Here is a 25,654-nt window from a genome sequence, read left to right on the forward strand (position 1 = left end):
ATCACCTCAGTGGAACCAGGGGGTGGATATCCTTCAGTGGAGGAGTCGAGACAAGGCTTTGCTCACTCCCATCCAAGGACCAAGTGGAAGGGACAGCTTGGATAATGACAGAGATCACTCCAGGAAGAAAATGAGCTGTGGGAGCTTGTCCCCAGGCACAATGCAGGGCACTGAGGTCACACTGCTTGCTCTCAGGCAGATTTTATTCCCAGAGAGAGCCATGAGGATTTCTGTGCTCCTGTGAGAGTCTTCTTGACTGTCACCAGGAGTTTGCAGGGTGGCCATGAGCTGTGACACCACTGCTGGGGCACTCACTCATCATTTTGCTTCTCTGGCTGAGGAATGTATTTGTGTTTCAGTAATAAAAGGAGTGGGAGGGGAGAAGAGGCACTCACATTTGCTATCTCTGAACACCTTGTTTGGCTTTGCTACTTCTGGATTATTCCACTCACCTCAAATTCGAGTATGAAGTGAAAATTGGCCACGCTGGGCACTTCTAGGAGGCCCTTAGGGGAAGGTAGTCAGCTCCCCAGCTTCACACCAAGCCAAGGAAGCTGGTGTGAGAGCAGCTATTAGCCATTCATTAAATTGCAAATCTTCAGACACAGAGCTGGCACCTTAAGGCTGCAGGAGTAAAAACCTGAGCATGTGTTGGCTGATTCCAGATCTTGTCACGGATGTTTGGGTCATGTTTTAATGAGCTGTGAGTTTCCAGAGGGAGGGCTGAGATCAGCCCAGGACACAGGTGTAGCAGAGGAGTTCAGCTGGAAATAAGGAATTACAAAGCCCTTGGGACTTGTGGGACAAGGTGGCAGCAGCAAGAGGAGGGCTGAGCTCTGGCTGGCACGCTGTGGGTGGCAGGCAGTGTGCTCAGGGGCCCATTGCTATGCCAGTCACAGGGGCTGCACAGGGACTGCTGCTCAGGGAAGGTTTATTTGCAACACCTTCAGAGGATGATAACAAAGGCTCTGCAGTGCTTGGGGTAATTAAAAGACACTGTCCTGTTACTGCCAAAGCTCAGTTACATCCCACCAGGGCGATGTTCTGCATAAAACCAGGCTTCAGGCAGGCAAAGGCAGAGCACAAAACCATGGACAAGCCTGAGCTACACAGGACTGATGGATGAGACAGGCATGGAACCCCAGCAGCTGCCCCTGAGCACTCTCACATCCCCTCCCGGGTCCCCACTCCTTCTCTGCACTCTCACATCCCCTCCTGGATCCCCACTCCTTCTCTGCACTCTCACATCCCCTCCTGGATCCCCACTCCTTCTCTGCACTCTCACATCCCCTCCTGGATCCCCACTCCTTCTCTGCACTCTCACATCCCCTCCCGGGTCCCCACTCCTTCTCTGCACTCTCACATCTCCTCCTGGATCCCCACTCCTTCTCTGCACTCTCACATCTCCTCCTGGATCCCCACTCCTTCTCTGCACTCTCACATCTCCTCCTGGATCCCCACTCCTTCTCTGCACTCTCACATCCCCTCCTGGATCCCCACTCCTCTGCACTCTCACATCCCCTCCCGGGTCCCCACTCCTTCTCTGCACTCTCACATCTCCTCCTGGATCCCCACTCCTTCTCTGCACTCTCACATCTCCTCCCGGGTCCCCACTCCTTCTCTGCACTCTCACATCTCCTCCTGGATCCCCACTCCTTCTCTGCACTCTCACATCCCCTCCTGGATCCCCACTCCTTCTCTGCACTCTCACATCCCCTCCCGGGTCCCCACTCCTTCTCTGCACTCTCACATCCCCTCCTGGGTCCCCACTCCTTCTCTGCACTCTCACATCTCCTCCTGGGTCCCCACTCCTCTGCACTCTCACATCCCCTCCTGGATCCCCACTCCTTCTCTGCACTCTCACCATCTCCTCCCGGCTCCCCAGTGCTCCTTGTCCCGTGCTGCTGTCCCGGGGCTGTAGCTCCAGCACCGTGCGCAGGAGCCGCTCTGAGCGCTGTGTCAGGAACCCGATCTCAGCGTTGGGGTGGAGGCCGTACAGGTAGGGAGACTCTGGAGGCAGGGCATCGTCTATGTACTGCACAGAGACATTCAGGAGCACGTTAGCAACAGCCCAGGACACTTTGCCTGCAGAACTTCAGTGCTGGAATCATCCCCACAACAGGTCAGTCCGGGCTGACCCTGCTCTGCCTGTGGCTTAAACACCAGGGAAGTGATGGAGGAAGGAGAGTACAAATGTTTACAGAGCTGCTTCTGCTCCTGCTGGGAAAATTCTGTAATTGCTGGAGTTTGGCTTGGCTTCCTGTCTCGGGATGGACCTTCTCTAGCAATTATCTGCTGTGCATTTCAGCATCAGCATCCTGAAATCTCTGGTGGGAATTGAGCTTCCAGTAGTTAAGTTTTATGAACAAAACCAGCCTGGTGCGCCTCTCTCTGCTACTGCATTTGTGTACAAAGAACAGATGAGATCAGTAAGTAGATCAACAAGACCCTTCAGTGATTCTCATCAAAACTGATGATAAAAGGAGCTTGAAAGGGCCATTTTAGCAAACAGTATGTGGATGTAATTTTCCAGGAGCCCCACTTAAGTCTCAAGCACCAATACAGTTGCTCTATTCATGCATGAACAGAATGAGCCCATGATGAAGTAGCAAATTACCATTAGACTTGGTTCATCCAGGGGAATGCTGAAACATCCACGGGAACACATCACAATGGGAAATAAGAGGAAAAGTGCAGGAACACTGCAGCCCTGTTCCTGTCTCCTAAGGCAGGTTATGGGGCAGTTACAGAAGACATTCCATTCACATGAATAAATAATGCCAGCAAACAAAGAGCTTACCTGGTGATAGCCATTATAATCCATGTTCCCTGGGAGAAGAAATCCAGGAGCAAGGCAGAGCTCTCCCTCCAGCATTTCTGGCTTAATAAACTCTTCCAGGTAGGTTCTGCAGAGCCGCCTGTCCCAGTCATCTGTGATGTGACCCCCGTACATGATCTCACCCACGAGGTAGCGCAGATCATCATAGGGGACCTGGGTGTGGAGCAGGGTGGGCTGAACCCAAGCACTGCCCTGCACCCTCAGGGCTCCCACCTCAGCAAACAAACACCAGGTAGGAGTTAAATCCTGCCCCAGGAAATATGGAGCACAGCACAGTGCTGTTCCCCACTGAACAAGTGCCACTGAATTCTCCCATCTCCTCCCAAAAGGGCCCTGAGCTGTGAAGTTCTAAACTCAAAAGCACCAAAGAAATGGCATTTCAGGACAGCTTCGGGCCACCCTGGTGGTTCAAAGCCACCAGACAGCCCCGCTGTGGTGCCCCCACCTTTGAGCTGGCCTGCAGGTAGTTGAGGAGCACGCTGACAGAGATGGTGAGGTCCCCAGTGCTGAAGGGGTACGGGCAGTTCCAGCCCTGGGGGCCGAACTTGCGCCGTTCCGCCACCACCGCGTGGAAATAGCAGAGGGCAAAGAGGATGCTCCTGAACTCCTTCTCCTGGCTGCACATCTCCAGGGTGTCCTGCAAAACAGGACAGCTGCCCTCAGCCTCAGCGACTCCCAGGGAACTCAAACACACCAGAATTTGATTGGGGTGAATCACAGAATCAGAGGCCAAGGCTGGGAAACACTCCCAAATCATCAAGTTCAACCTTTGACCAAATACCCCCACGCCAAATTAATTTTGAACCATATTTTTGGAACAATTACAGGGATGTGTCTCCACCACTTCCCTGGGCAGCCTGTTCCAGAGCTTAACCAGCCTTCCAGTTTAGAAACTTTTCCTAACATCCAACCTGAACCTCCCCTGCTGACGCTTGTTGTCATTGCCCCATTGTTACCTGGGACAAGAGGCTGATCAAATTGTCCTCCAGTTCATTTTTGCATCACACACACATGTGCTAGTTTTCAAAGTCAGTGGCCTTGCATTGCGGATTTATTGGCAAACTGTAGCAAATATTTTGTGACTTAATATTTGCCGTTGCCAGCTCTGAGTGGCTTTGCACAGGAACACACACGGGGAAGGAAGGACACGTGCACCCACTCAGCACCCCATCACCTGCATCTGCTCAACATCCCTCACCAGAAAGACAGGGAGGGAGCCACAGAATCACAGAATTCTCTGTTGGAAGGGACCTTAAAGTCCATGTTTTTCCAGCCCCTCTTTCCACTATCCCAGGTTGCTCCAAGCCTTGTCCAAACTTTATCTTAAAAATATGTCACGCTAGACCTTTAATCCTCTGAGAGCACAACAGAGCTCAGGGTCTGTGCAGAAAAGGGGAAGCCGTTATTCTGAAGGGTGCAAGACATTGACCAAGTGCATGTGATAATCAAGAACATCCCAAATCCTGATTTCCCCTGGATTAGGCAGCACTCTAAACTCCCTTTATCAGCACTGATGAAGAACTGCTTCAAATACGTGCAGAACACCTTTTGCATTTTAGGAAACATCCCCAGAACAACCCAGTTCACTCTCATTTGGCCTCTCTTATGTTGTCAATTCTTCTTCAGCTACAAAGCAGAACAATATCCCTGCACACAATAAAGACACTTCTTTGTAGCCTTCAGCTGAAAGCTAAATTTGAACATCTCTTCTGTATAAAGCAGGGAAATGAGGTGTAAAAGGGACCCCACCCACTCACTTCAGGATTTCTGATAAGAGATGTTTCATAATCCTCCAGCAATTTAGAAAATGCTAATTACTATTGATTTAAATGAGCAAAGGCAGGATGAAAACGTTATTTGGGGTGAAGGTTCTCCCCTCCCTTGTTCTCCAGGATATTTTGTGGAGTTCAAGATGATGAATGACAGTAGATAAGAATGGAATAATCTCCCCTGACCACTGGCATTAATCCTTGCATGTGCCTCCCCCGCACCTGCTCAGCAATGTTTCCCTCCTGCTCTTGGGATTCTCTCCACACCAACATCTTAGTGCAAAACCAGCTGTGAGCAGCCCCATGACCCATGGCCTGAGGTCCACAACTGTTTGGGGCTGCTCTTGCCTCATCCCAAATAACAAGAAGCTTTATGGAGAGAATCACAGAATGGTTTGGGCTGGAAGGAACCTTAAACCCCACCCAAGTGCCACCCCTGCCATGGGCATGGGCACTTCCAGGGATCCAGGGGCAGACACAGCTGCTCTGGGCACCCTGTGCCAGGGCCTGCCCACCCTTACAGCCAAGAATTTCTTCCCAATATCCAATGTAGATCTACCCTTCTTCAATTTGAAACCATTCCCCTTGTCCTGTCCTTCCAGGCTCTTGTCCAAATCCCCTTTCCAGCTCTCTTGGAGTCCCTTTAGGTACTGGAAGGTCTCCCTGGAGTCTGCTCTCCTCCAGGCTGAACAACCCCAACTCTCTCTACCTCGCTCCTCAGCAGAGGTGCCCCAGCCCTCTGATCAACTCAGTGCCCTCCTCTGGACTTGTTCCAGCTATATTTGGGGCCCCAGAGTGGGACTCAGCACTGCAAGTGGGGCTTCACAAAAGCCAGGCAGAGATCTCTCACACGAGAAAACAACCCTGCAAGATCTGCTGGGTGTGTTGCCAGCACAGCCATGGGTGGATGGAGAGGCTGGAATAATGTCAGCACCAGTGATCCTAAAGGGAAATCTGAGGGCATCTTCAGAGCCTCCTTCTGTGAAGGCTGGGTGTGCCAAGGCACGGGCAGCGGTCAGGGGGCAGGACATGGGACTTGGTGTCCCTAGAAATCAGCAGGAACACTAGTGCTCAGCCCTCAGCCCTTGAGGGAAATGGGGTCATGGCCGAGCCCCCCAGCTCCATCCTGCCCTGGGGCCCAGGGGCTGTTCCCAGGGAATCCTGGAGGGATGGGATCCTGCCCTGCTCCTGTCCCATGGTGAGAGCAGAACTTGTTCAGCCACGGCCTTACAGCCCCTCTGACACTGATCCACATCCTCTGGGGCACCAGGAATATTTCCATCACTTCCCCACCTGGGCCTGTTCCCTGCACAGGAGGGACAGGGTCAGTGCCTGCTGTGACAGGAGGTTTTTTGAACAATAAACACCACGAGCACCCTGCCATGGGCTGGTCTTGTGGGCCAGCCACTCTCACATGGCCTCATTTAGATCCTGGCAAAGCAACTCCTGCCTGCAGGCAGCTTGCAGCTCTGATTTGCAACACTCCTGATGTCAGCAAGGTCTTGAGCTGAATGGCCTTTGGGCAAACAACACCAGTCTCTGTGTGCTGCTCTGGAGAGGGACGTCGGATGTGAGCAGATCAGCAGTTCTGAACCTCTAACCCTGGTTAAACAGCAGGCAGAAAAGTGAGGTTTAACCTGCTCCTCTCCCATGGCTGCAGGTGTTAGATGTCAGGTGTCACTCACCAGCCCAGAAAGGAGGGACCCAAAAAGAGAAATCAAGTGAAAGGTGGCCAAGTCTCCCCTTGCTGCAGCAGGAAGTTTGATTCTGTACCAAAGAAGCCTTTCTGGGCTGCTGGACTCACCATCCCTGGATGTGTTTAAAAACAGACTGGATGTGGCACTCAGAGCTGTGGCTTAGTTGATGAGGAGGTGCTGGGTCATAGATTGGACTCAATGATCTCAAAGGTCTTTTCCAGCCTGGTTAATTCTGTGATTCTGTGGGATTCTGTGGGATTCTGTGATCACACACAGGGGAGAAAATGATTAAACTGGACAGAAATCTGCTGTCCTTTGCCCTGCTGCAGGAAAGAGCATCACCTGAACTCTTTCTTGGGAAAACCAGTGCTTGGAAAGAGATCTATGGAAAAGAGCAGAGGAGGTGCTGGACCCAGAGGGTCCATGCTGCAAGGGGACTGGGGAGGAAATGTCCATCCTGCTCCACAGGAGCTCCAGCAGATCTTGCACGTGCCCAAGCAGCTCCTACCTGGCTGAAGTTGTCCAGGGCCTTGTGCAGGTTGGCGTGCATGCCAGTGGGGGCCTCGCTGGTGATTTTGATGGAGTTTTCCAGGATGCCCTGGGGAATGATGTGGCTCTCGGGGCACGGCGCCGGCTCCGCGCTGACGAACACACGGAAATCCTGGTGGCTGCCCTCGCTGTGCTGCTCCAGCTTCTTCTCCAGACAGCTCAGCCACTTGGCCACCAGGTGGATGTTCTGGCAGGGATGAAGGGACAAGGCTTGGTCAGCTCCCCCCATTACACCCCCGTGTGCTGAGCAGGCACCAAATCCATCCCGCTCATGGATGCCCTCTGGAACTTGGGAGTTGTCCCAGGAGTGCCTGTGTGCAGCTCCCAACCCCAAAGATCCATGTGCATCAAGAACAGTTGAAAATTCAGAATAATCAGTATAAATCAGCAGCAGAGCAGCAAGTCACAGATTGGCTGGTTGGGTTTCCCATGATGGAATTCTCCTCATTTCAGCAATACCAGCTGAGGTTATTCCTGGGGAGAAAAATTGTTATTCCTTGGGAGCAGAGTTGTTATTCCTTGGGAACAGAGTTGTTATTCCTCCCCCCAGACCAACTGAGCTCAAATGAAAACATTTGTTCATTTTTATCAGAATTACAGTGAGGAGCCTCTATAGCAGTTCCTGGGCAAACAAGTCAAGCAGGTGATTTCACAAAGTCCTTTAACACAAAAGGATTTATTTATTCATGCAAGTAATTGGGCACATCCCTCAGAAGATTAAGCAGAATCATGGAGAGATGGTGAAATGCATGAAGTCAAGCCTCAGTTTTTTCCCCTAGAGTGCTATACAGCATTATAGTTTCCAGGCAGGAAAACATATTTTTGTTATATTAGGAATGGGATTTGTGGGCTAAACTACCCTTGTTCTAAAGGCAGGTGTGCAATCCAAACTGGCTATGTTCACAGGCACTTGGGATGGTGATTTATCCCACCCCAAGAAAGGACAAAGAACTTGCTAAACCTAAATTAAAAGCAGCCGCCAGAAAGATAAACTGCTTGAAGGTGGTGATGAAATTACATAAAGGAACCATATTAGAGGCTGAGAATAAATATATATCTCCTATAAATGGGGCCAGAAAGCAGGTCTCATGGCTAAATAGCAGAGTAATGGAGATTATTAACAGTAGAATCACATTCTTCAGAAAGTGGAAGTTTTGTCCAAATGTGAAAAACAGAAAAGAGCACAAAATCCAGTCATGGTAAAGTCAAAAAGTACTACAAGAAGCAAGTTTTAAAAACCATAAAAGCTAATAATAAAGCCTTTTCCAGAAACCAGGAACCTACCAGAGAGTCTATAAAACTGTAACATGATCAAGGTCTGCAGGGAGTGCTCATGGAAGGCCAGGCTGGCCCATATTTGCAGGAATATTCCCTGCAGAGCCTGGGCAGGCTCTCACTGTGACAGTCTGGTGGAATCTCTGAATCCCTGAGCTGGAGATCATCCATCCCACCCTCCTGCTCTGAGCTGAGTCAGCTGGAGCAGGTTTTAAACTGGGTCCAGTTGGGTTTTTGGGTATCTGCAAGGCTGAAGTCTCCACAACCTGTCTGAGCAATGAGTGCCAGTGTTCAACCACACTCAGAGTAAAAAACAATGAAAAAATAGTATAAGATAGCAAAATAAAATGAAATGCATGTTTAAGGGAAATCTGTATCTCAATTTTAACCCTTTGCTTCTTGCTCTTTCACACAGCACTGCTACAAAGATTTTGACTCCCTCTTTTGCACTTCTCCTGCCAGGAGGGATTTAAACACACCAATAAACCTCTCTGAGCCAAACCCCATCTTTTGGAGGTTAAATAACCCCAGCCTCTCCTCATGTACCAGATGCTTCAATCTCCTAATTGTTGCAAAGACTCTTAAACTGCAGCAGCAGGTGTGGATGAGGTAATAAATAACAAATAAATACCACGAGGTCTCTGGGAGCAGATGGACTTACTCCAAAATGACCCTACATGTGGAAAGCCTGCAGCACAGCCCAGGAGGCAGCACCAGCCTGGCAGGGGCTCCAGCAGGACAGGAGTCACCCCCAACAGGATCAGGTAGGGAAAAACTGCAATCTCAAAGTTCCAACCCATTTCAGGGAGCTCAGCTGAGGACATCCCAGTCTGAGCAGGTGTGTGGGTGTGGATGGGGCTGGAGGTGCTGCTGCTGTCCCCAGGAGCTGCCCCAGGCTGGGTTTGAGCAGTGCTGGTCACTGGAGGGGTCAGTCCCTGCTGGGGTGGACACGGCCAAGGGCTAGGCAGGGGGGACCAGGAGCTGTCCCAGGTGTCCCAGCTGTGGAATCCTGCTCAGCACGGAGCAGGAGAAGGAAGGAATGTCACAGGGAGGGTGTTTGCCTTCCCCAGTCACCACGGGGTGTGACAGAGCCTGGCTGGGGAAGGCTGAGCCCCTGCCTGCCCAGGGAAATGAGGAATGAATTCCTTACTCTGCTGCCTTGCCTGGGCAGTTTTGGCTTTCCCTGTTAAGTTTTCTGCATCTCAACCTGTGAGTTTTCTCATTTTGAACCCCGCATTCTGCCCCATCCCACCCCTGGGCAGTAAGGGAGCAGCAGGTGGGGCTCAGTTTCCATCTAGGATTAAACACAGCAGCTCATCCCCATGAAGTCCTTTATGGGGGCTGGAGAGGGGATTTCCCCAGGCACCCCTCACACCAGCATCAGGCACGGCCTGCATGGAGCAGGAATTGTCACTGTGGGGTCCTTGTATCCCCAGGAGTGGATTTTCATCAATACCAGCTCTTTATCTTCACCAAACCAGTATTGCTGCAGGTAAAAGGAAAGGTCTCATAGGCTACCAAGCAGCTAAAACACAGCTAACAGGGGTAAGGAGACTACTGATTGAGTTTTAACTCCTCACCACACCAAAAGCCATCTGAAAAAGCAAATGATTGGTGAGCTGACAAAATTACTCATAAGACAAAGCCATTTCAAGTCCTGAAAATAAAGCCTGGTAGTGAAGAACTGCAGGAGGATGCCATCATTCTAAGTGACTGGCAGTGACACTGCAGAAGGAATTCAGTGGTGATAGATGCAAAGTAATGCACTCAGGAAAACAACCCCAGCTACAGATACACAGAATGATGGGTTCAAAATTAACTATTATCACTCAGGGAAGAGATCTCAGAGTCCTCACTGTTATTTCCTGTAAATAACAGTTCAATGCTTAACAATGCAAGAGCAATCAAACACCAGCAAAGGAACAGAGAATAAAGCTGCAAACGTTATTTTGCCACTCCATAAATCCATGGTGGAGCTTCATCTTGTAAACAGCACCCAGTTCCCACTCCTCTTAAATCCAAAAGGATTTAACTCACACAAAAGGACACACTCCATCAACAGGGACTCACCCATTTGGAGAAGGGAGAGGCTGGGGTAGAGGGAGGGAGTGAGGGGTGAACAGAGCAGGCTGCAAGGGAAGTGGAAGTGCATTTTCATATGAATTAAACTGCCAATTTGCTGCTTCAGGGTGTTTGGGGAGTTGAGAGAATCAGAGTGGAGCTGAGCTGGAAGCCACAGAGAAACACAGAATCATTAATATTGGAGAAAAAAGCTTTAAAATCGCCAAATCCAGCCATCACCCCAGCCCACCACCAGGCTCACCATTAATCCATGTCCCCAGGTGCCACAGCCACAGGGGTGTGTTGAACACTTCCAGGGATGATGACTCCATTACTGCCCTGTTCCACCATCCCTGCACTGTTTCTGTCCCTGAGGCTGTGGATGTGCCTGTGTCAGGCAGGGCCTGTGCCTTGGGCTGTCCAGGGACTGGACACCCTGGGAGCTCCCTCATGGCCACACAGAAACCCCTTCTGGCTGTTCTGGTGGAAGGCTCAGGTGCCTCTTGTGAGGTTTCAGGTGAGCTAGGAAGGACAGATCCCAGCTGGGACTGGAGAAGAGGATGAACACTGTGGAAAGGAAAAGCTGAGGTGCTTTAGGCTGGGACAAAGTGGTGGCTGTTGTCACTATGATCAGGATTTGAACCTGCTGGAGGGATGGGTCAGCACTCAAAGGGGGACCCAGGGGTGGGAGTCAAGAGAATTGCTGTTTGGGGAAGTTACAGACACTTTGCTGCCTCCAGTTCTGTTGCCCCAAATCTGATTGACATGGTGGGGAGCAATATTTTTATTTAGAACTGCAGAAATTCAGTCTCCTCACCTGAAATGATTTAGGGTTGTGCACACATTGCGTGGATGAGGTAGAGTTTGGGGTGTGGAGGGAGATGAGAGGAGATGCCTGGGCAAAGGGATTGTTCTGGGACTGTTTACTCACAAACAAGGAGCGTGTGAGGAGCAGTGGACAAAATGCAATTACACCTGAGTGCTGCTGCACCACTGCTGGCCTGATGCTCTCAGGATTTCAGGAGATCAGATCATCCCCACAGTCCAGACAACCAACTCACTCTACAAACACAAGTCAAACAACCAGGTAGGAGTGGACTGAAATCAGCAACCTAAGTGGTGCCAACACCACAGAGATTTCATAAAACAGGGAGAGAGCTCAACAAAATATCAAAAGAAAAATCATGCATTAAGTATCAGTTTAATCATAGTCTGCATATCTGACCTTAAGTGTTTTCATCTCTAATTGGTAGTTTCTTCCCACATCTGCTTTTTGTGGTGTTAGATGGCTCAAAAATAATTGCTTTTGCTTGTGTTGACATGACACCAGTGATCATTATTTGTGGGTATCACTGCCTGCTAACAGCCAACTTTGGGAATATTTCCAGTCCAGTGATAATTGAATGCATTTATATCCTGTCCTTTTGTGATGGAAGGGATGAAAAAGAGGACTAGATGCAGCCAAACATGGGCTGGTACTAAGAATTCATAATTTAAATGAATATAGCTGCCCAGGCCAGGCAGAGACACTGCAGAAGAGATTCACAGGTTGGAAAGAAACTTTGCAAATTAATTCTCAGCAGTCAGGTAACAAAACCTGAAAGAACACATCTACTGAGAACACAGGGTCAGAGCAATTGAGAGATGTGTCAGTTATCAATAACGAGCCAAGATGGGCAATGTGAAACACCCCCCTGAGCACTGCCCATCCCCACACCCATCCCGTCCCATCCCTACTGCCCATCCCATCCCTGCACCCTGCCCATCCCATCCCTACTGCCCATCCCATCCCTGCACCCTGCCCATCCCACCCCATCCCTGCACCCTGCCCGTCCCCGCACCCTGCCCAATCCCATCCCGTCCCATCCCATCCCCACTGCCCATCCCGTCCCATCCCATCCCATCCCTGCACCCTGCCCGTCCCCGCACCCTGCCCAATCCCATCCCGTCCCATCCCATCCCCTGCACCCTGCCCATCCCGTCCCGTCCCATTCCCACTGCCCATCCCGTCCCTTGCACCCGTCCCATCCCGTCCCATCCCATCCCTGCACCCTGCCCATCCCATCCCATCCCCTGCACCCGTCCCATCCCATCCCTGCACCCTGCCCATCCCATCCCTACTGCCCATCCCATCCCTGCACCCTGCCCATCCCATCCCCACTGCCCATCCCATCCCTGCACCCTGCCCATCCCATCCCCACTGCCCATCCCGTCCCGTCCCATCCCTACTGCCCATCCCATCCCTGCACCCTGCCCATCCCATCCCATCCCTGCACCCTGCCCGTCCCCGCACCCTGCCCAATCCCATCCCGTCCCATCCCATCCCCACTGTCCATCCTGTCCCATCCCCACTGCCCATCCCGTCCCATCCCATCCCCTGCACCCTGCCCATCCCGTCCCGTCCCATTCCCACTGCCCATCCCGTCCCTTGCACCCATCCCATCCCGTCCCATCCCATCCCCTGCACCCTGCCCGTCCCCACAGCGTCTCCCCTGTGCCATTTCCCAACTCTGAGCAGGTGCTGCAGGCTGAGGGGGTGTGGAAAGGGCTGCCCTGCGGTGCCTGTGCCGAACATGGCAGCACCAGAGGCTTTTCTTTGGAGCTCAGTCCCGAGCCCCTGTGTGTTTGTGCAAGACAGAACATACATCAGAGTGAGCGTTGCCATGGTAGCCATCAGAACTAGCACCACCTGTACATGCGGCAGCACACGCTCCCCTCCCTGTGATGGCAGCAACTGGGGACCCTGGCCCTCTCTGAAAGTGTCCCTCTCCTTCAGGCCTCTTCACAAATCACCTCCCGGAACAAAGAGAACTGGTTGTTTGTACAAAGTCTCGTTCTCTGGTGAGATCTCTCAGAAAACACTCCCTGTTTTCCATCCCTGTGCCAGCCAGGCTGCTCAGGCAGAGCCAGCCCGGCACTGCCCGTGCTCTCTGCGTGGTGCTGGGGAAGCCCAAGGGACAGGAAGGGCACTGCTGTTCCCAGGCCACAATGGGGAGGAGATGTAACCAGCCTGGCCTGGGATGTGGTGTCAGAGAATCACAGAACCATGGAAAGGTTTGGGTTAGAAGGGACCTGAAAGCTCACCCAATTCCAGCTCCTTGTCACAGGCAGGGACACCTTCCACTGTCCCAGGCTGCTCCAAGCCCCAATGTCCAGCCTGGCCTTGGACACTGCCAGGGATCCAGGGGCAGCCACAGCTGCTCTGGGAATTCCACCCTGTGCCAGGGCCTGCCCACCCTCACAGCCAACAGTTCCTTCCCAATATCCCATCTCAACCAACTCTCTGTCATTGGGAAGTGGTTCCTCCTTGTCCTGTCCTTCCATCCCTTGTCCCAAGCCCCACTCCAGCTCTCTCAGAGCCCCTTTAGGCACTGGAGGTCACTTCAGAGCAATTCTCAGGCTGTACAATCCCCATTCTCCCAGCCTTTCTTCACAGCAGAGCTGCCTCATCCCTCTGATCATCCTAGTGCCCCCCTGGACCTGTGCCCCAGGTGACCCTGCTGAAGCAGAGGGGTTGGGCCAGATGATCTCCAGAGGTCCTTCTAAGCCCAACCATCCTGGGATTCTGTGATTTGTGATACAGTGATGAATCTCACACAGTTTTGCTCCAGGAGCTCACTGTTATTCAATTTAATACATGAACCTGATTCAGTGAAGCAGCAACCTAGGAAAATGGAAAGATGCTCAAGAATTAAATTAACTTGATCACAAAGAGAGGGAAGTGACATTTTGGCTAATGGATGAAGATTACAATTAATTTGGGAATATCTAATGTCTGAACTGTTCCCTGCATCAGTGAATTCAAACATGCATCTGAACAAATACAAACAAATTTCACTGTGTCTTTACTATTAAGCTCATCAGCCCCATTTGGTGACTGTGATGGCCACTGGATCAGCAAAAGGCTTCTGAGAGGGAAACAGAGCAGACACAGCTTGTGCTAACTCGTAGCTTAGTGCAAAGCTCCTTCCTCCCTGCACAGAAGACACTGCAGGCATCAGAGAAACCAGACCCCTGGCTATCTTGGCATGGGAAAGCAGAGATCACAGAATGGAGACACCTCTGTCATCCCCCAGTCCCTGCTCAAAGCAGGGTCAGTGGCCCAGGAACATGCCCAGGTGCCTTTTGCATGTGTCCGAGGATGAAAACATCACAAACTCTATGGGCAACTCCACCCAGTGTTTGGCCATTTGCATGGGAAAACAGATTGTATTTAGATTTAAGTGGAATTTCCTGAATTTCAAGTTGTCCTCATCGCTCCTTGTTCTGTCACCAGGCACCACTGGGAGAGTCTGGTCCTTACTCCCCACCATGCAGGGTGATGGAATCATCTCTCCTCAAGGCTGAGCAATCCCCAGCACAGCACAGAGCATCTCCAGCTGTGGGTCCAGCTGTTCCTGCCCCCAGAGCCACGAGGAGCTGGCAGAGAGCTCTGCCTGCACTCCCCAGTGGAATGCTACCCCTTGCTTCAAAGCTCTCCAAACCTCTGAACTGTTGCTAAGGAGACCCCAGAGGCTGAACCTGCTGTCAAATGGGTTTTTGTGGAGCTCAAAGATCAAGCTCAGCTCTTCAGTGCCAAGGACAGGAACACAGCAGCTGCTGAGCTTGAGCTGGGCTGTTCCTGCAGCCCTCAGGTACCAAAGTCTCCTTTGAAGAGCTGCACTTTTGCCTCGGGGGCTCCGATTTTGCAGTTGGAACATCTCTATTTGTGCAGAATAATTTCAGCTGTGGGCTTCACTCTCTCCTCATCTGTCACCACCCTGTACCAGAGCTCAGCGAAGCTGAAGCCACCAGACAGGAACGACATTGGTGCTAAAGGGGCAGGAAGCTGCTGGCCAGGCTCTGCCAGGGTGAGGGGGATTATCTGCCCATGGAAATGAAGGATTGGGTGGCTTTCTGCTGTTCTCTGTCATAAAATGAGTCATTTATGAAAAATCTCCATTTTCAGAGTGAGCCAAGAAACTTTTCCTGGGACAGACATGGGTGCTTTTGTCTTTATTTTGCCTTCTGCGGTGTCAGAAGGCAAGATGACTGAGTGTTCCTAGGACAGTCCTTCCCAGCACAGCAGTGATCCTGCTCCTTAATCCAAGAAAAACCTCCTCCATAGCCTTTAACTCCCACGAACCTAATTCCCTGACTTGTTAGTGCTCTAGGTACATGACTTTCATTAGGTCTGGTCCCAGTCACAGACCAGCAATGAGCCACATGTGTGAAAGCCACCCAGATGAAAATAGAGAAAAAAAAAAGTAAGTAAATTAATATGAATTAAAAAATACCTCAAGTGTTTGTCCTGGAGAACGCAGGTGTGAGAAGCTCTGCTCTGAGCTGAGCTGTTGGTCAGGACATTGCAAAATACAGAAGCAAAGCTAAAAGCTGTTTTTTTTCTGTTCAAAAACAAATGGGAGGCCTGGGTGTAACTGTACTGTGGGTGGCATACAGCCTTCAAATAATGAGTTTAATTAATCTGGGTAAAATTACCCTGAGATCTGCACTGTCCTCTCTTTTATTATTAATGCAATGATCCACAAATCCTGTGACACTTTTGTAAATTGAGTCATCTGTGTCATTCCAGACCTTATATAAACACTCCTGGAACAGTTTGTGAGGCATTTGTCACCAAAACCTCGCAGGAAAGACCTTGCCAGATAAACCATATGGCAAATCAAATACTGCTCTGCTCCACCCCTGACTGCGATGGCAGAATACTCTGTGGGACCCCTCCCCACTGACTCCCACTGGGATGAGTTTGGGGACTGGTTTTGCCAAAGGTCAGATTTTCAGGTTTCAGAGGTTTTTCGCCCAGCTTTCTAAACCCCAGTTTGTGCAGAGGGTGCTTTCATGCCACGGAAGTCTGTTTTTTTAAACTCAAGGAGTTTTGTGAGACCAGTTCTTGCCTGTTGAGGCGGGGACACACCTTTAGCCCCTCAGGCTGCTCTTCCTCACATTCCGTGGAACTCCAGCCCCTGGGGGGAGCTGGGAACACAAAGTGAGATGCAGACAGGCTCTGGAGCTGGGCAGCCTGGCCAGGCTGGGGACAGTGCAGTCTCTTGGCTTTGCTTCACTCCACCAAAGGCTGGAACTGGAGCCTCCTGCCCCAGCTCTGCTGGACGTGCCCAGAGAGCCAAGTGCCACCAAGGCACCTCCAGCTCCTCCTGGAGCCCTCAGCGCTGACTGCTCCCGAGTCTGCCATTAAAACAAAAGCAGCAAGAGCTGTGAGAGCTCTTGAGCCACTCCTGCCTACATCCCGTTACTCCAACCTCAGCGCAGCACAGACCTGGGATATTTGCATGTGTGAAGCGTTACCAGAGGCAAGCCCAGATGTCTGAGTGACCCTGACCCAGCACTGGCACCTGCAATCCTGTCCCCAGGGCCACTGCTGAGCCTGCCCCGTGCAGCAGAGCTCGCTGACCTAACCCAGCTTAATCCTCTCTGAGCTCAGGGGAGCCTGCTCCGGGCCACCAGAGACAGTCACACCTGGAGAACCAGCCAGCCCAACCAGCAGCACTGGTCTTTTCTAGAAATCTGATTTCTGCAGCTCTTCTCATTTAATCACGGAATCATAAAATTATGGAATGGTTTGGGCTGGAAGGGACCTTAAATATCATCTCATCCACCCCGGCCATGGCAAGAACCCCTTCCACTGTCCCAGGCTGCTCCAAGGCTTTGGGCACTGCCAGGGGTCCAGGGACAGCCACAGCTGCTCTGGGCACCCTGTGCCAGGGCCTGCCCATTCTCACAGGGAGGATTTCTTCTGATTTAGCCTTCGGTGTCTGTCTAACCTCTTACTGATTGCTCTGGCCACCAGAGAAGATGGGAATGGATGTAATAAAAACCCTTCAGGCCCCGAGTGCTTGTCTGTTAGCACTGAAACTGCTCATGGAGACTGGCACTGCTGACAGATCCTTTACAGCAGCACACCAGCACTACAGAAAATAACTTTTCACTCTGCATTACTGAATGGCTCAAAGAGCTGCATCTTTCCTTCTGCACCACCTAAAAAGCAGATGCCAGGATTGCAGCCCTCTGTATATTAAAAGCTCTAGACAAGCTTAGCATTGTTTACCTCAGAAGGAGCTTGCAAAAGAAAAGCCAAAATTAAGATCAAAATATCAGGGATATTTAATTTCAATTCATAACCAGGCCTGCGGGCTCAGATCAGGTCTCAGAGATTTGTCTTAATTTAATTTTATGCAAACAATTCAGTGATAATAAAAGTTTATATAATCCACATCAAGGAAATCAGAAGGCTTCCCAAAACCTGTAATGAGAGCTGACACCACCGAGTGCACATCAGCAAACCCAAACTCTCACTAAATGAGTGGTTCCAGACAGCACTCGACAGAGACAGAGCTCCCTCCACACCCCAGCAGGCTCTGGGGCATTTTCTGGGCTTGTGATGGGAGCTGGCAGCATTTCCCTGGTTTGGGATGCCCAGAGGAGCCAGCCCACTGCAGAATTTCCCCCTGAATGGCCCCTCCATGCTCTGAGGTGCAGGGGGAGTCTTGGGCTGCAGGCAGAGAATGAGTCCAGTGGCTCTCAAAACAGAGCTTTTCATCCCTTCATGGAGAAAATAAAGGCACCTAGAAGTGCAGAACAACCTCTCCTCAGAGGTTCCTGCACGTGCACACCCCACAAACAGCTCCAGGAGGAGAAACCCAAACTGGCAGAGCCAGATCAGAGGGAGAGGTGGCTGCTTGGGACACACAGGTGACACTGTGTCCATGTCCCCTGGCAGACATGGCAGCTTGTCCTCATGGAGCTGATGCCTTAAGTTTCAGCTTTCATATTTCCAGACTCTGCACTGCACTGGTGTGGGACTCTGAACTTCACACCAAGTGTTCCAAGTTCTCCTCACAGCTCAGGCACACAAAACAATCCTTTTCCAGCCCCACAAACAAGGACAGCGCTGCAGCTTCAGCCCCAAAAAGTGCAAACAGCAGCGACTTGAGGAGAGCAATGTGGGAGGATGGGACTGCAGAACCCGGAGCTGGGCTTGGACAATGAAGCCCAAGATGGAAATGGAGCAGAACTGATCCAAGTGGGAGAACTCGTGACTCGGAGTCCATCTTGGGTCCATCTTGGGTCCATCTTGGCTGGAGCCATGGCCAGGCCCTTGCACTGCCCAAGGTGAATCCTTGGAAGGCCTTTGAATAAATCCCTGCTTTATTCCTTTGTCACTGCCCAGCCTCTGTTCCAGGGAGCCTCTCCAGGCATCAGAGAGGACAGCAAGCTGGGAGAAGGGCAGGACTGGCCAAGACCCCATACCTGAAGGATGACCCAGTGACCCTCCTTTGCTGCCAGGTCCAGAGCTTGTTCAGCCACCACCTCCTGGCCTTGTCCAAGGGAAATGTTGTGGAAGTTCCTGTGGTTGAAGGTGTAGCCCAGCTTCTTCCCTGGGAGGAAATAAGGAGTGAGTTCAGCAGCCTGGCAGGGAGGCAGGGCTGGAGCCCAGCACAGCCCGGCAGAGCTCCCTCGTACCAAACTCTCACACACGAGCTGTCACACTCCTGATATCAGTTCTCTGCTCTCATTGTCTTGGCTCTCACCCACTCCTTGCCCAAGTGCTCAAATAGCAGCAGCTTCTCCCAGCCTCTTTTAATTACAGTGCAGCATCCACACAAAGGTACCTTATTACAAAGTGCTTCTTGTTTAAAGAACATTATTCCCCTGCAACCTGGTGTAAAAACACATTTTACAGTGATAAGAAATTAAAATCTTTTCCTCCTGATTAACCAGGCTTTGAACACCCACACTGGGTTGGGAAAAGCTCCTGCACTGCAGGCTGGGTGCAGCAGCTTGGTTTGGAGAAGGCAGCTGGAATGAAATCCCTGTGAGTTTCACCAAGGGAAGCTCACACCCTCCCAGGTCTCTGGAGAGCAGTGACCCCTCCAGGTTTCTCATAGAGCATCAGTGCAATTGCCTTCTTGTGGGAGTCAGCAAATCCCAGGGCAAGGGGTGGTTTGGGAGCCACCTAGGCAGATCCCAATGTCCCTGCAGGGCAGGCTCACTGAGATCCCTCTGCAGTGCTGGGAAGTTGAAACAACAACTGATACTCATTTATTATTCATCACCTGCCTTGGGGTAGTCCCTGGCTCTGTGATTTGCCCCATCCCCTCTCAAGGTGCATCTTGAAGGCAGGTGCAGAGCACTCCAAGCCCCTGTCATTCACTGCCCTGCTCTGGAGGGAGGATGGCAACTCTTTGTGTCCCTTCACGTGATCTGGGATGATCCTTCAGCCTGCCCTGGTCTCTCTGGAGCATCCCAGTGGCTCAGATCATTTCTGTGCTCATGGCTGCAGACCTCCTGGCCAGGTTTTGAATCTGTCGCCCCCAGGCAGAGCACACTCGCTGCTGTTCCTCTCACAGCAGAACCAGCTCTCCCTGCTTTGTGCACCTCAGAAAAACAACCAAACAATTTGTGCTGCTGGAGGGAAGAGCCCCACAAACATCCCCAGGATGGATTGGGCTCAGCCAGGGAGCCAGGACTCATCCCCACATGCTGATCCCTGGGGATTGCCCACACTTATCTCTGCATGCAGGTTTGCTTTCCTGCAGATGGTATACCCTGAATTTCCAATTCCTGCTAAAAGCAGGCAAGTTTCAGAGCGAAACAAGGAAAAGATTTGTCTTGCAAGGCTTAGGAACCACCTCATGGTACAAGACTAGAAGCAGATGGCCATAAGGAGAACAAACCTCCCAACTCCAGCACTGTGCTGAGCCTCACCACAGCCTCCCCTGGGGTACAGCTCTCCACACATGTTAAGAACTTCCAATTCTCTTTCCCACCATCTCTGGCTATTGCCAGCTTTGAAAACTGCTGATCTTCTCCTCTGCCTTCAAGATCCACCACCTCGAGAGGGGATGGGGCAAATCACAGAGCCGGGGACTACCCCAAGGCAGGTGATGAGTAATAAATGGGTATCAGTTGTTATTTCCACTGCAGAGGGTATCAGTGAGCCTGCACTGGCAATGCCAGCCCTGCTCCCTCCTCGCTGCTGGCTGCAGAAAGGAGGGGATGGGCACTCAGGGAGGGCACAGAGCTCTTCCAGCCCACCAGTGTTTGCTGCAGGGCCCTCCCCGTGACGCCAAGGGAAGGTCTCATGGGTGGGCAGCATCTGCAAGAAGCTGACTTCCATTCAAAGGGATTATCCTGCACTTTAATAAAACCTAATGAAGGACAGAAAAAATATCAATAGCAAGCCAAACCCAGCCCCAGTGAGGCAGCTGGGAGGCCAGTGCAGCTGCTCTGTGGCAATGATTTTATTTCATTACGTCTGTTTTTGCTTTTCCTTGCTGTAACTTTTCTGGCTGGCTAACCCCAGGTGCTCAGCTACGCTCATCTTTACAATTCCAATTAAACCACTCATGGTTTGATTTTAATGCTTCATTTCCCAAACAAGAAAATAACAGGGAGAGACAGGATCACCAATGTGGCTCCAAAGGGAAGCCAGGGACATTGCAGGAGCTTCCTTTGGGGGTGTCCCTGCAATTTCCAGCAATGACACCTGGTCTGGGGGCAGAGAGAGCCTGAAATGCAAAGCTAAGCCCAAGAGTTCCCCACAATGAGATGTCTATGGCTGAGGCTACACAAAGTTTAACAGCTCTGACAGCTGCTCCTGGCAGTGTTGGTAAAGGCTCACTAAACATTATTTTGGGTGCATTGTTGAGAAGAAAAGAATGCGCAAGTCATTGTTCTCCTGCCCTGGTCTGTGCCAGCCTGGATGATGTTTGTCTTGTCCAACCCCAAAGGCATCAGACTCCTCTGCTCCAGAGGGAGGTTCAGGCTGAAAATGGGAATTTTTCCACAGTGGAGCCAAGACCCAGAGTAAATTCTACACAAGGGAAGCTTTGGAGAACATCAGTGGCTGCAGCCATTGGTGCACAAGGGCAGCATGCCTTCTGAAAGGTGGCATCTCACAGAAGGCCCTTTGGCTTTGGAGGCAGCTGACAGCTCCACAGCTGACCATCCACATGGAAATCAGCTCAGGAAGGATGGGAAGGAAACCTGGAAACTTTGCCATAAAGCAGCAATCTGTTACAGGGAGCTGTTGCTTATTTTTAGTTATCATAAAATCATAGAAGAGCAGGTTGGAAGGCACCTCAAGGGTCCTCTGGTTCAACCTTTCTTGGCAACAAGCGTCTGACAGCATGTGAGATATCTCTGATGGAAATTGCAGGTTGTGCTCAAAGCAGCTCAGAGACCATTGCAGTGTGAACCGCACTGGGAATCCAGGCAGTGCAGGAAGGAGACAAGTTTAATTTAAATTTAAGATGAAAATCAAAAAAACTTCAAGAGAAACAATAAAATCAAATCAAAATCCCATTGCATCCTCTCACAATTACCTATTTTTAACATATTACTTCATTATCTACGAAGAGATGAAGAAAAAAAACCAAGAAAACAGGCATGTTGTGCTAAGATAATAATGCAGCAGATAAATAGCAATGCTGTGGTGTGCCTAGAGACAAGATTTATTTACCATGTTTCTCCACATCCTTCAGTGGGTCCACTCCTGGGGACAGGACAAAAAACATCGGGGTTGCAGGCCCTGATTCCTCAAAGGTCGTTGCAAAATCCAGGGATCTCCCCACCACGTATTTGCTGCCCAGCTTTTCTTCTACAAAATCTCTGCCAGAGAGAAAAAAAACTTTTGCCAGTTTGTTCAGAAAATGCAGCTTCCCCTGCAAATAATCAATTACTTATGATGGAATCCCAGAACAGTTATGGTTTGAGAGGACTCCCAAGGTTATCAAGTGTGGCCATTATCAAGCAGCACCATGTTCACCATTTAACCATGTCCTCAGGTGTCCCATCCATTGGTCCTTTCAGCACTTCCAGGGATGGTGCCAGGGTTTGATAATCTTTCAACTGGAAAAGTTTTCCCTAATATCCAATCTAAACCTCCCCTGGCCCAGCCTGAGGCCGTTCCCTCTCCTCCTGTCCCCGTTCCCTGGAGCAGATCCCAAATCCCCCCTGGCTGTCCCCTCCTGTCAGGGAGTTGTGCAGAGCCAGAAGTTCCCCCTGAGCCTCCTTTTCTCCAGGCTGAGCCCCTTTCCCAGCTCCTCAGCTCCTCCTCATATGGCTTGTCCTGCAATTAGTTTTCATTTTGATGTTTCAAATGATTTAGAAACTGAAATTAGGAAAATGAGCATGAAATAATTGTGGAGAGGAGCCGCATGCTGGGATTCCAGGGCTGTCCCTCAGGAGCAATGCCTGGCACTCTGCACAGGGGTGGGATGCCACAGGACACACCAGTTCCTGCCAAACAAAGGGAAGGAGGAAGGGAGAGCAGCAGGAGCTGCCAACCCAAGGCTGCTTTCAGAAGTACAATACAAGCACTGCCTTGATTCTGACTCAGGAATCTCAAGAGAAAAGAAATAAGTTAAGGTACAAGATACAAGATCCTGCCACGTGTTCTGCAACCCAAGCAGCCTTGCAGAGGAAGCAGCAATCCACAGAAAGTCCAGATGATTTACACAACTGCTTTGATCTGGAAAGCTGAAAGGGAAGAGCTCTAAGAATGTCTGGAGCATTCAGCCTTAGCATGAGAGTGACAAGGAAAAACACAAAGGAGTGAACAGGGACAGGCTCAGCTCCACAGCAGCTGCTGGAACAGAGCACGGTGCGTGGAGAATGTTCTGGCTGGATTCCCCCAGGGTGAGCTCCTGACATCAGTGCTTTACAAAAAGAGACACACTGAACACTGATTCAAAGGCAGGGATGTTCTATTCAAACCCCAGGAATGCTGCTGGAGCTCAGATGGATTACTCAGGCCTTTTGAAGGCAGCCAAATTCTTTCCAAGAGAGCTGAGAACCTCCTTCAAGGACTGGTGAAAGGCAGTTGGAATAGAAATGCCTAAGGGATTGCAAAAAAAAAAAAAAAAACAAAAAAACCAACAAAACAAACTTTTCCACATTTTTGGTACCCCTCTTTCAAGTAGATTTTCCTGTTCAGGATCCAGATTTGCCAAATTGCTGCTTGGGTCACAAAATTTAACCTAGTCCATCAGATTCAAGGTCACAACATTCTTGTTTTACTTCACATTTCAGCTCTTTGAAACAGTTCCTTAGGGACTCAGAAACACAAAGTGCTACAAGAGGCTTTTTGCTGATATTCTTCAACAAGATTGAAGGATGAAGTGGATATTTACAGGGGAAAATCCTTCATATTTACAGGGGAAAATCCTTCCTCAGGAAATTACAGTTGTTGGTGCACTGGTGGCACTGAAGCTCAAAGGAGTGAGCCAGGGCAAGAGGGGCTTGTGCTGATGACTCCTTAGGCCTAGGGAATGAACCAGACTGGGATGTGCTGGGAAGAGTGGCTAGAACACCCAGCCTCCCAGGGCCTCTACAGGGTTGGAACATCTTAAATCCCAAAGAAATCCTACACCATCATCATGGAGCTGGTGCACGTGAGGTGGGACACAAAGGCCCTCACAGCTTTTTGAACAGCAGCTGGAAATGAGGTTGGGATATTCCAGGGCATCTAAAATCCCCCTGGCCACCTGTGGCTGGGCTACAGCCCTATTACTCCTAAAATGCTTCCATGAACTGCTCAGGGCCCCCAGAGACATGGGAAGGTTTGGGCTGGACATGATGTCCATGATGACCAGCGAGGTGTTTAATGTTTAATGGCACTCTGGGATATTGATAACTCAGTTGTATTTCAAGAAGAGTCCCCCAAGTCCTGGGGAAGGTGCAGTGAACTGTTACTGTTTGCACTTGGAGATAAGAAACAAAGCAAAACAATAAAAAAATCCATTTAAATATTCCTGTGCAAACAGAAAAGCTTGACGTGCCCATACCTTAAAAATATCCAGTCAAGCTTTTGAACTTGGATTCCCTTTTCATTAGAGACAGGAAAGGGGCTGAAATTTGATGTTCCAGTTATTTCTGAGCCGTGTGAGTAAGAAAAAAATAAATGAATTAGAGTTGTATAAATGAAATATGCACCTAAAATTTCAAGAACTTATTTTACTCAAGTTAAACAAAAGGAAAACCAGTATTTTCAGCTGAGAGACACATGGAGAATCCAGCCATGAAAGCAAAAATTAAAAGAAATTGATTAATATTAGTACTATGATAAACTATATTATTTATTCTAGTAAAGAATAAAGTGACCACAGGGAGACTTCACTCAGTCTTGTCTGAGGTTTAGTGTGCACCTTGAAGCACAAACAGATGCAGTTCATCCACTGAGTAAAACACCCTGCTGTGTGCACATCAGGTGGTGCAGGAATATAAACTACTGGGGAAACAGGAGCATGAGAGACATCACAGAAATGTCAAAACATTGGCCAGAGAAGGGAAAACCAAGTCCTCATGGAGTGAAAGACCTTTAGCTTGTCCTGGAACAAGAAGGTTGCTTTTGCATAACTTCAGGAAGTTTAATCTTGCCCAGTTACCTTCACTACATAATTTACTGCTACAACTTTCAGAACCAGCAGCACATAAATTTTGCATTTTACAAGAAAAAGAAAGAAAAAAAAAAAAAGAAAAAAACCTCTATATGACTTTCCTTCACTTCTACTCTTTATTCTGGTGTCTCAGAAGAAGCCCAGATGGATCTAGAAACTGAATTGGATGTTACTGATCTCAGATCACTGCAGCAGATGTGTAACACCTGCATGCTGAGGCTCATTTCTGACTTGCAGGTCTGCCCCTCACCCAGTGCTGGTTACACTGCTCCATCCCTGCTGGTGACAGCGAGCTTTGATCCCACTAAGCAAGAAATTCCCCTTAAATCCAATGTGTTGATTGCCCTGCAAAGCTCAGAGATCATCAATCAAACAGCAGTTTGGGCTGGGAGGGACCTTAAAGATTATGCCATTCTACCCCTGCCATGGCAGGGACACCTTTCACTGTCCCAGGCTGCTCTTGGACACTGCCAGGGATCCAGAACAGCTGCCCTGGGCACCAGTGCCAGGGGCTGCCCATCCTCACGCTTCATTCCAGACCCCTTGATAGGAAACCACGCTGCGCAACTCCCATCCTAAAAATGTACTGCCATTCCCAAATCCCAGCACGTTGCTGGATTCCTCCTGCTGCCCACAGAGCCCGGCCCCAGGGCTGCCCTGGGCCCCACCTGACAGCACAGGGGACACGGTCTGGCCGCAGGGCTCTCATGATGCACAGGCGCTGCAGGGCCGACTTGTTCTTCCAGTCCTGGGGGAACCTCTCCTTCTCAGGACACTCTGACTCCACAAATTTCTTCCACCGTTTTGCAGACCCTTCAATATCCCGATCCAGGTTTCTGAATTCCTCCATGGATGAAAGAGCCTGGAAAAATTCAAGGAAGGTCAGCAAGAACAATCTTATGTGCACTGAATTGTTTTTCTAACTCTACTGACTCCTCATCTTTTGCTCCACCAGGGAGCTGGAGTCTGGCAGCCACAGCCAGAAATCCATCAGGACAAGATTTTGTCCATTCTCCTTGGAAGAGACAGTCCAGGGAAGGATGAAAT

At 50.3% G+C, this 25,654-nt stretch overlaps 1 protein-coding gene across 1 annotated transcript in view; it reads right to left on the reverse strand.

The window, feature by feature from the left end:
• Positions 1-25,654, reverse strand: part of DNAH9 (dynein axonemal heavy chain 9) — a 159,724-nt gene that overhangs the window by 12,895 nt on the left and 121,175 nt on the right. The window contains exons 60-66 of the mRNA XM_062506548.1: positions 25,276-25,469; positions 21,670-21,818; positions 18,456-18,583; positions 6,814-7,041; positions 3,285-3,476; positions 2,801-2,992; positions 1,865-2,035 (exon numbers count right to left, since the gene is read on the reverse strand). Of these exons, the coding sequence (XP_062362532.1) occupies positions 1,865-2,035; positions 2,801-2,992; positions 3,285-3,476; positions 6,814-7,041; positions 18,456-18,583; positions 21,670-21,818; positions 25,276-25,469 (1,254 nt within the window). The remainder of the gene's footprint in view (positions 1-1,864; positions 2,036-2,800; positions 2,993-3,284; positions 3,477-6,813; positions 7,042-18,455; positions 18,584-21,669; positions 21,819-25,275; positions 25,470-25,654) is intronic.

Source organism: Cinclus cinclus, chromosome 20, assembly GCF_963662255.1.
Source record: "Cinclus cinclus chromosome 20, bCinCin1.1, whole genome shotgun sequence".
Taxonomy (NCBI): Eukaryota; Metazoa; Chordata; class Aves; order Passeriformes; family Cinclidae; genus Cinclus; species Cinclus cinclus.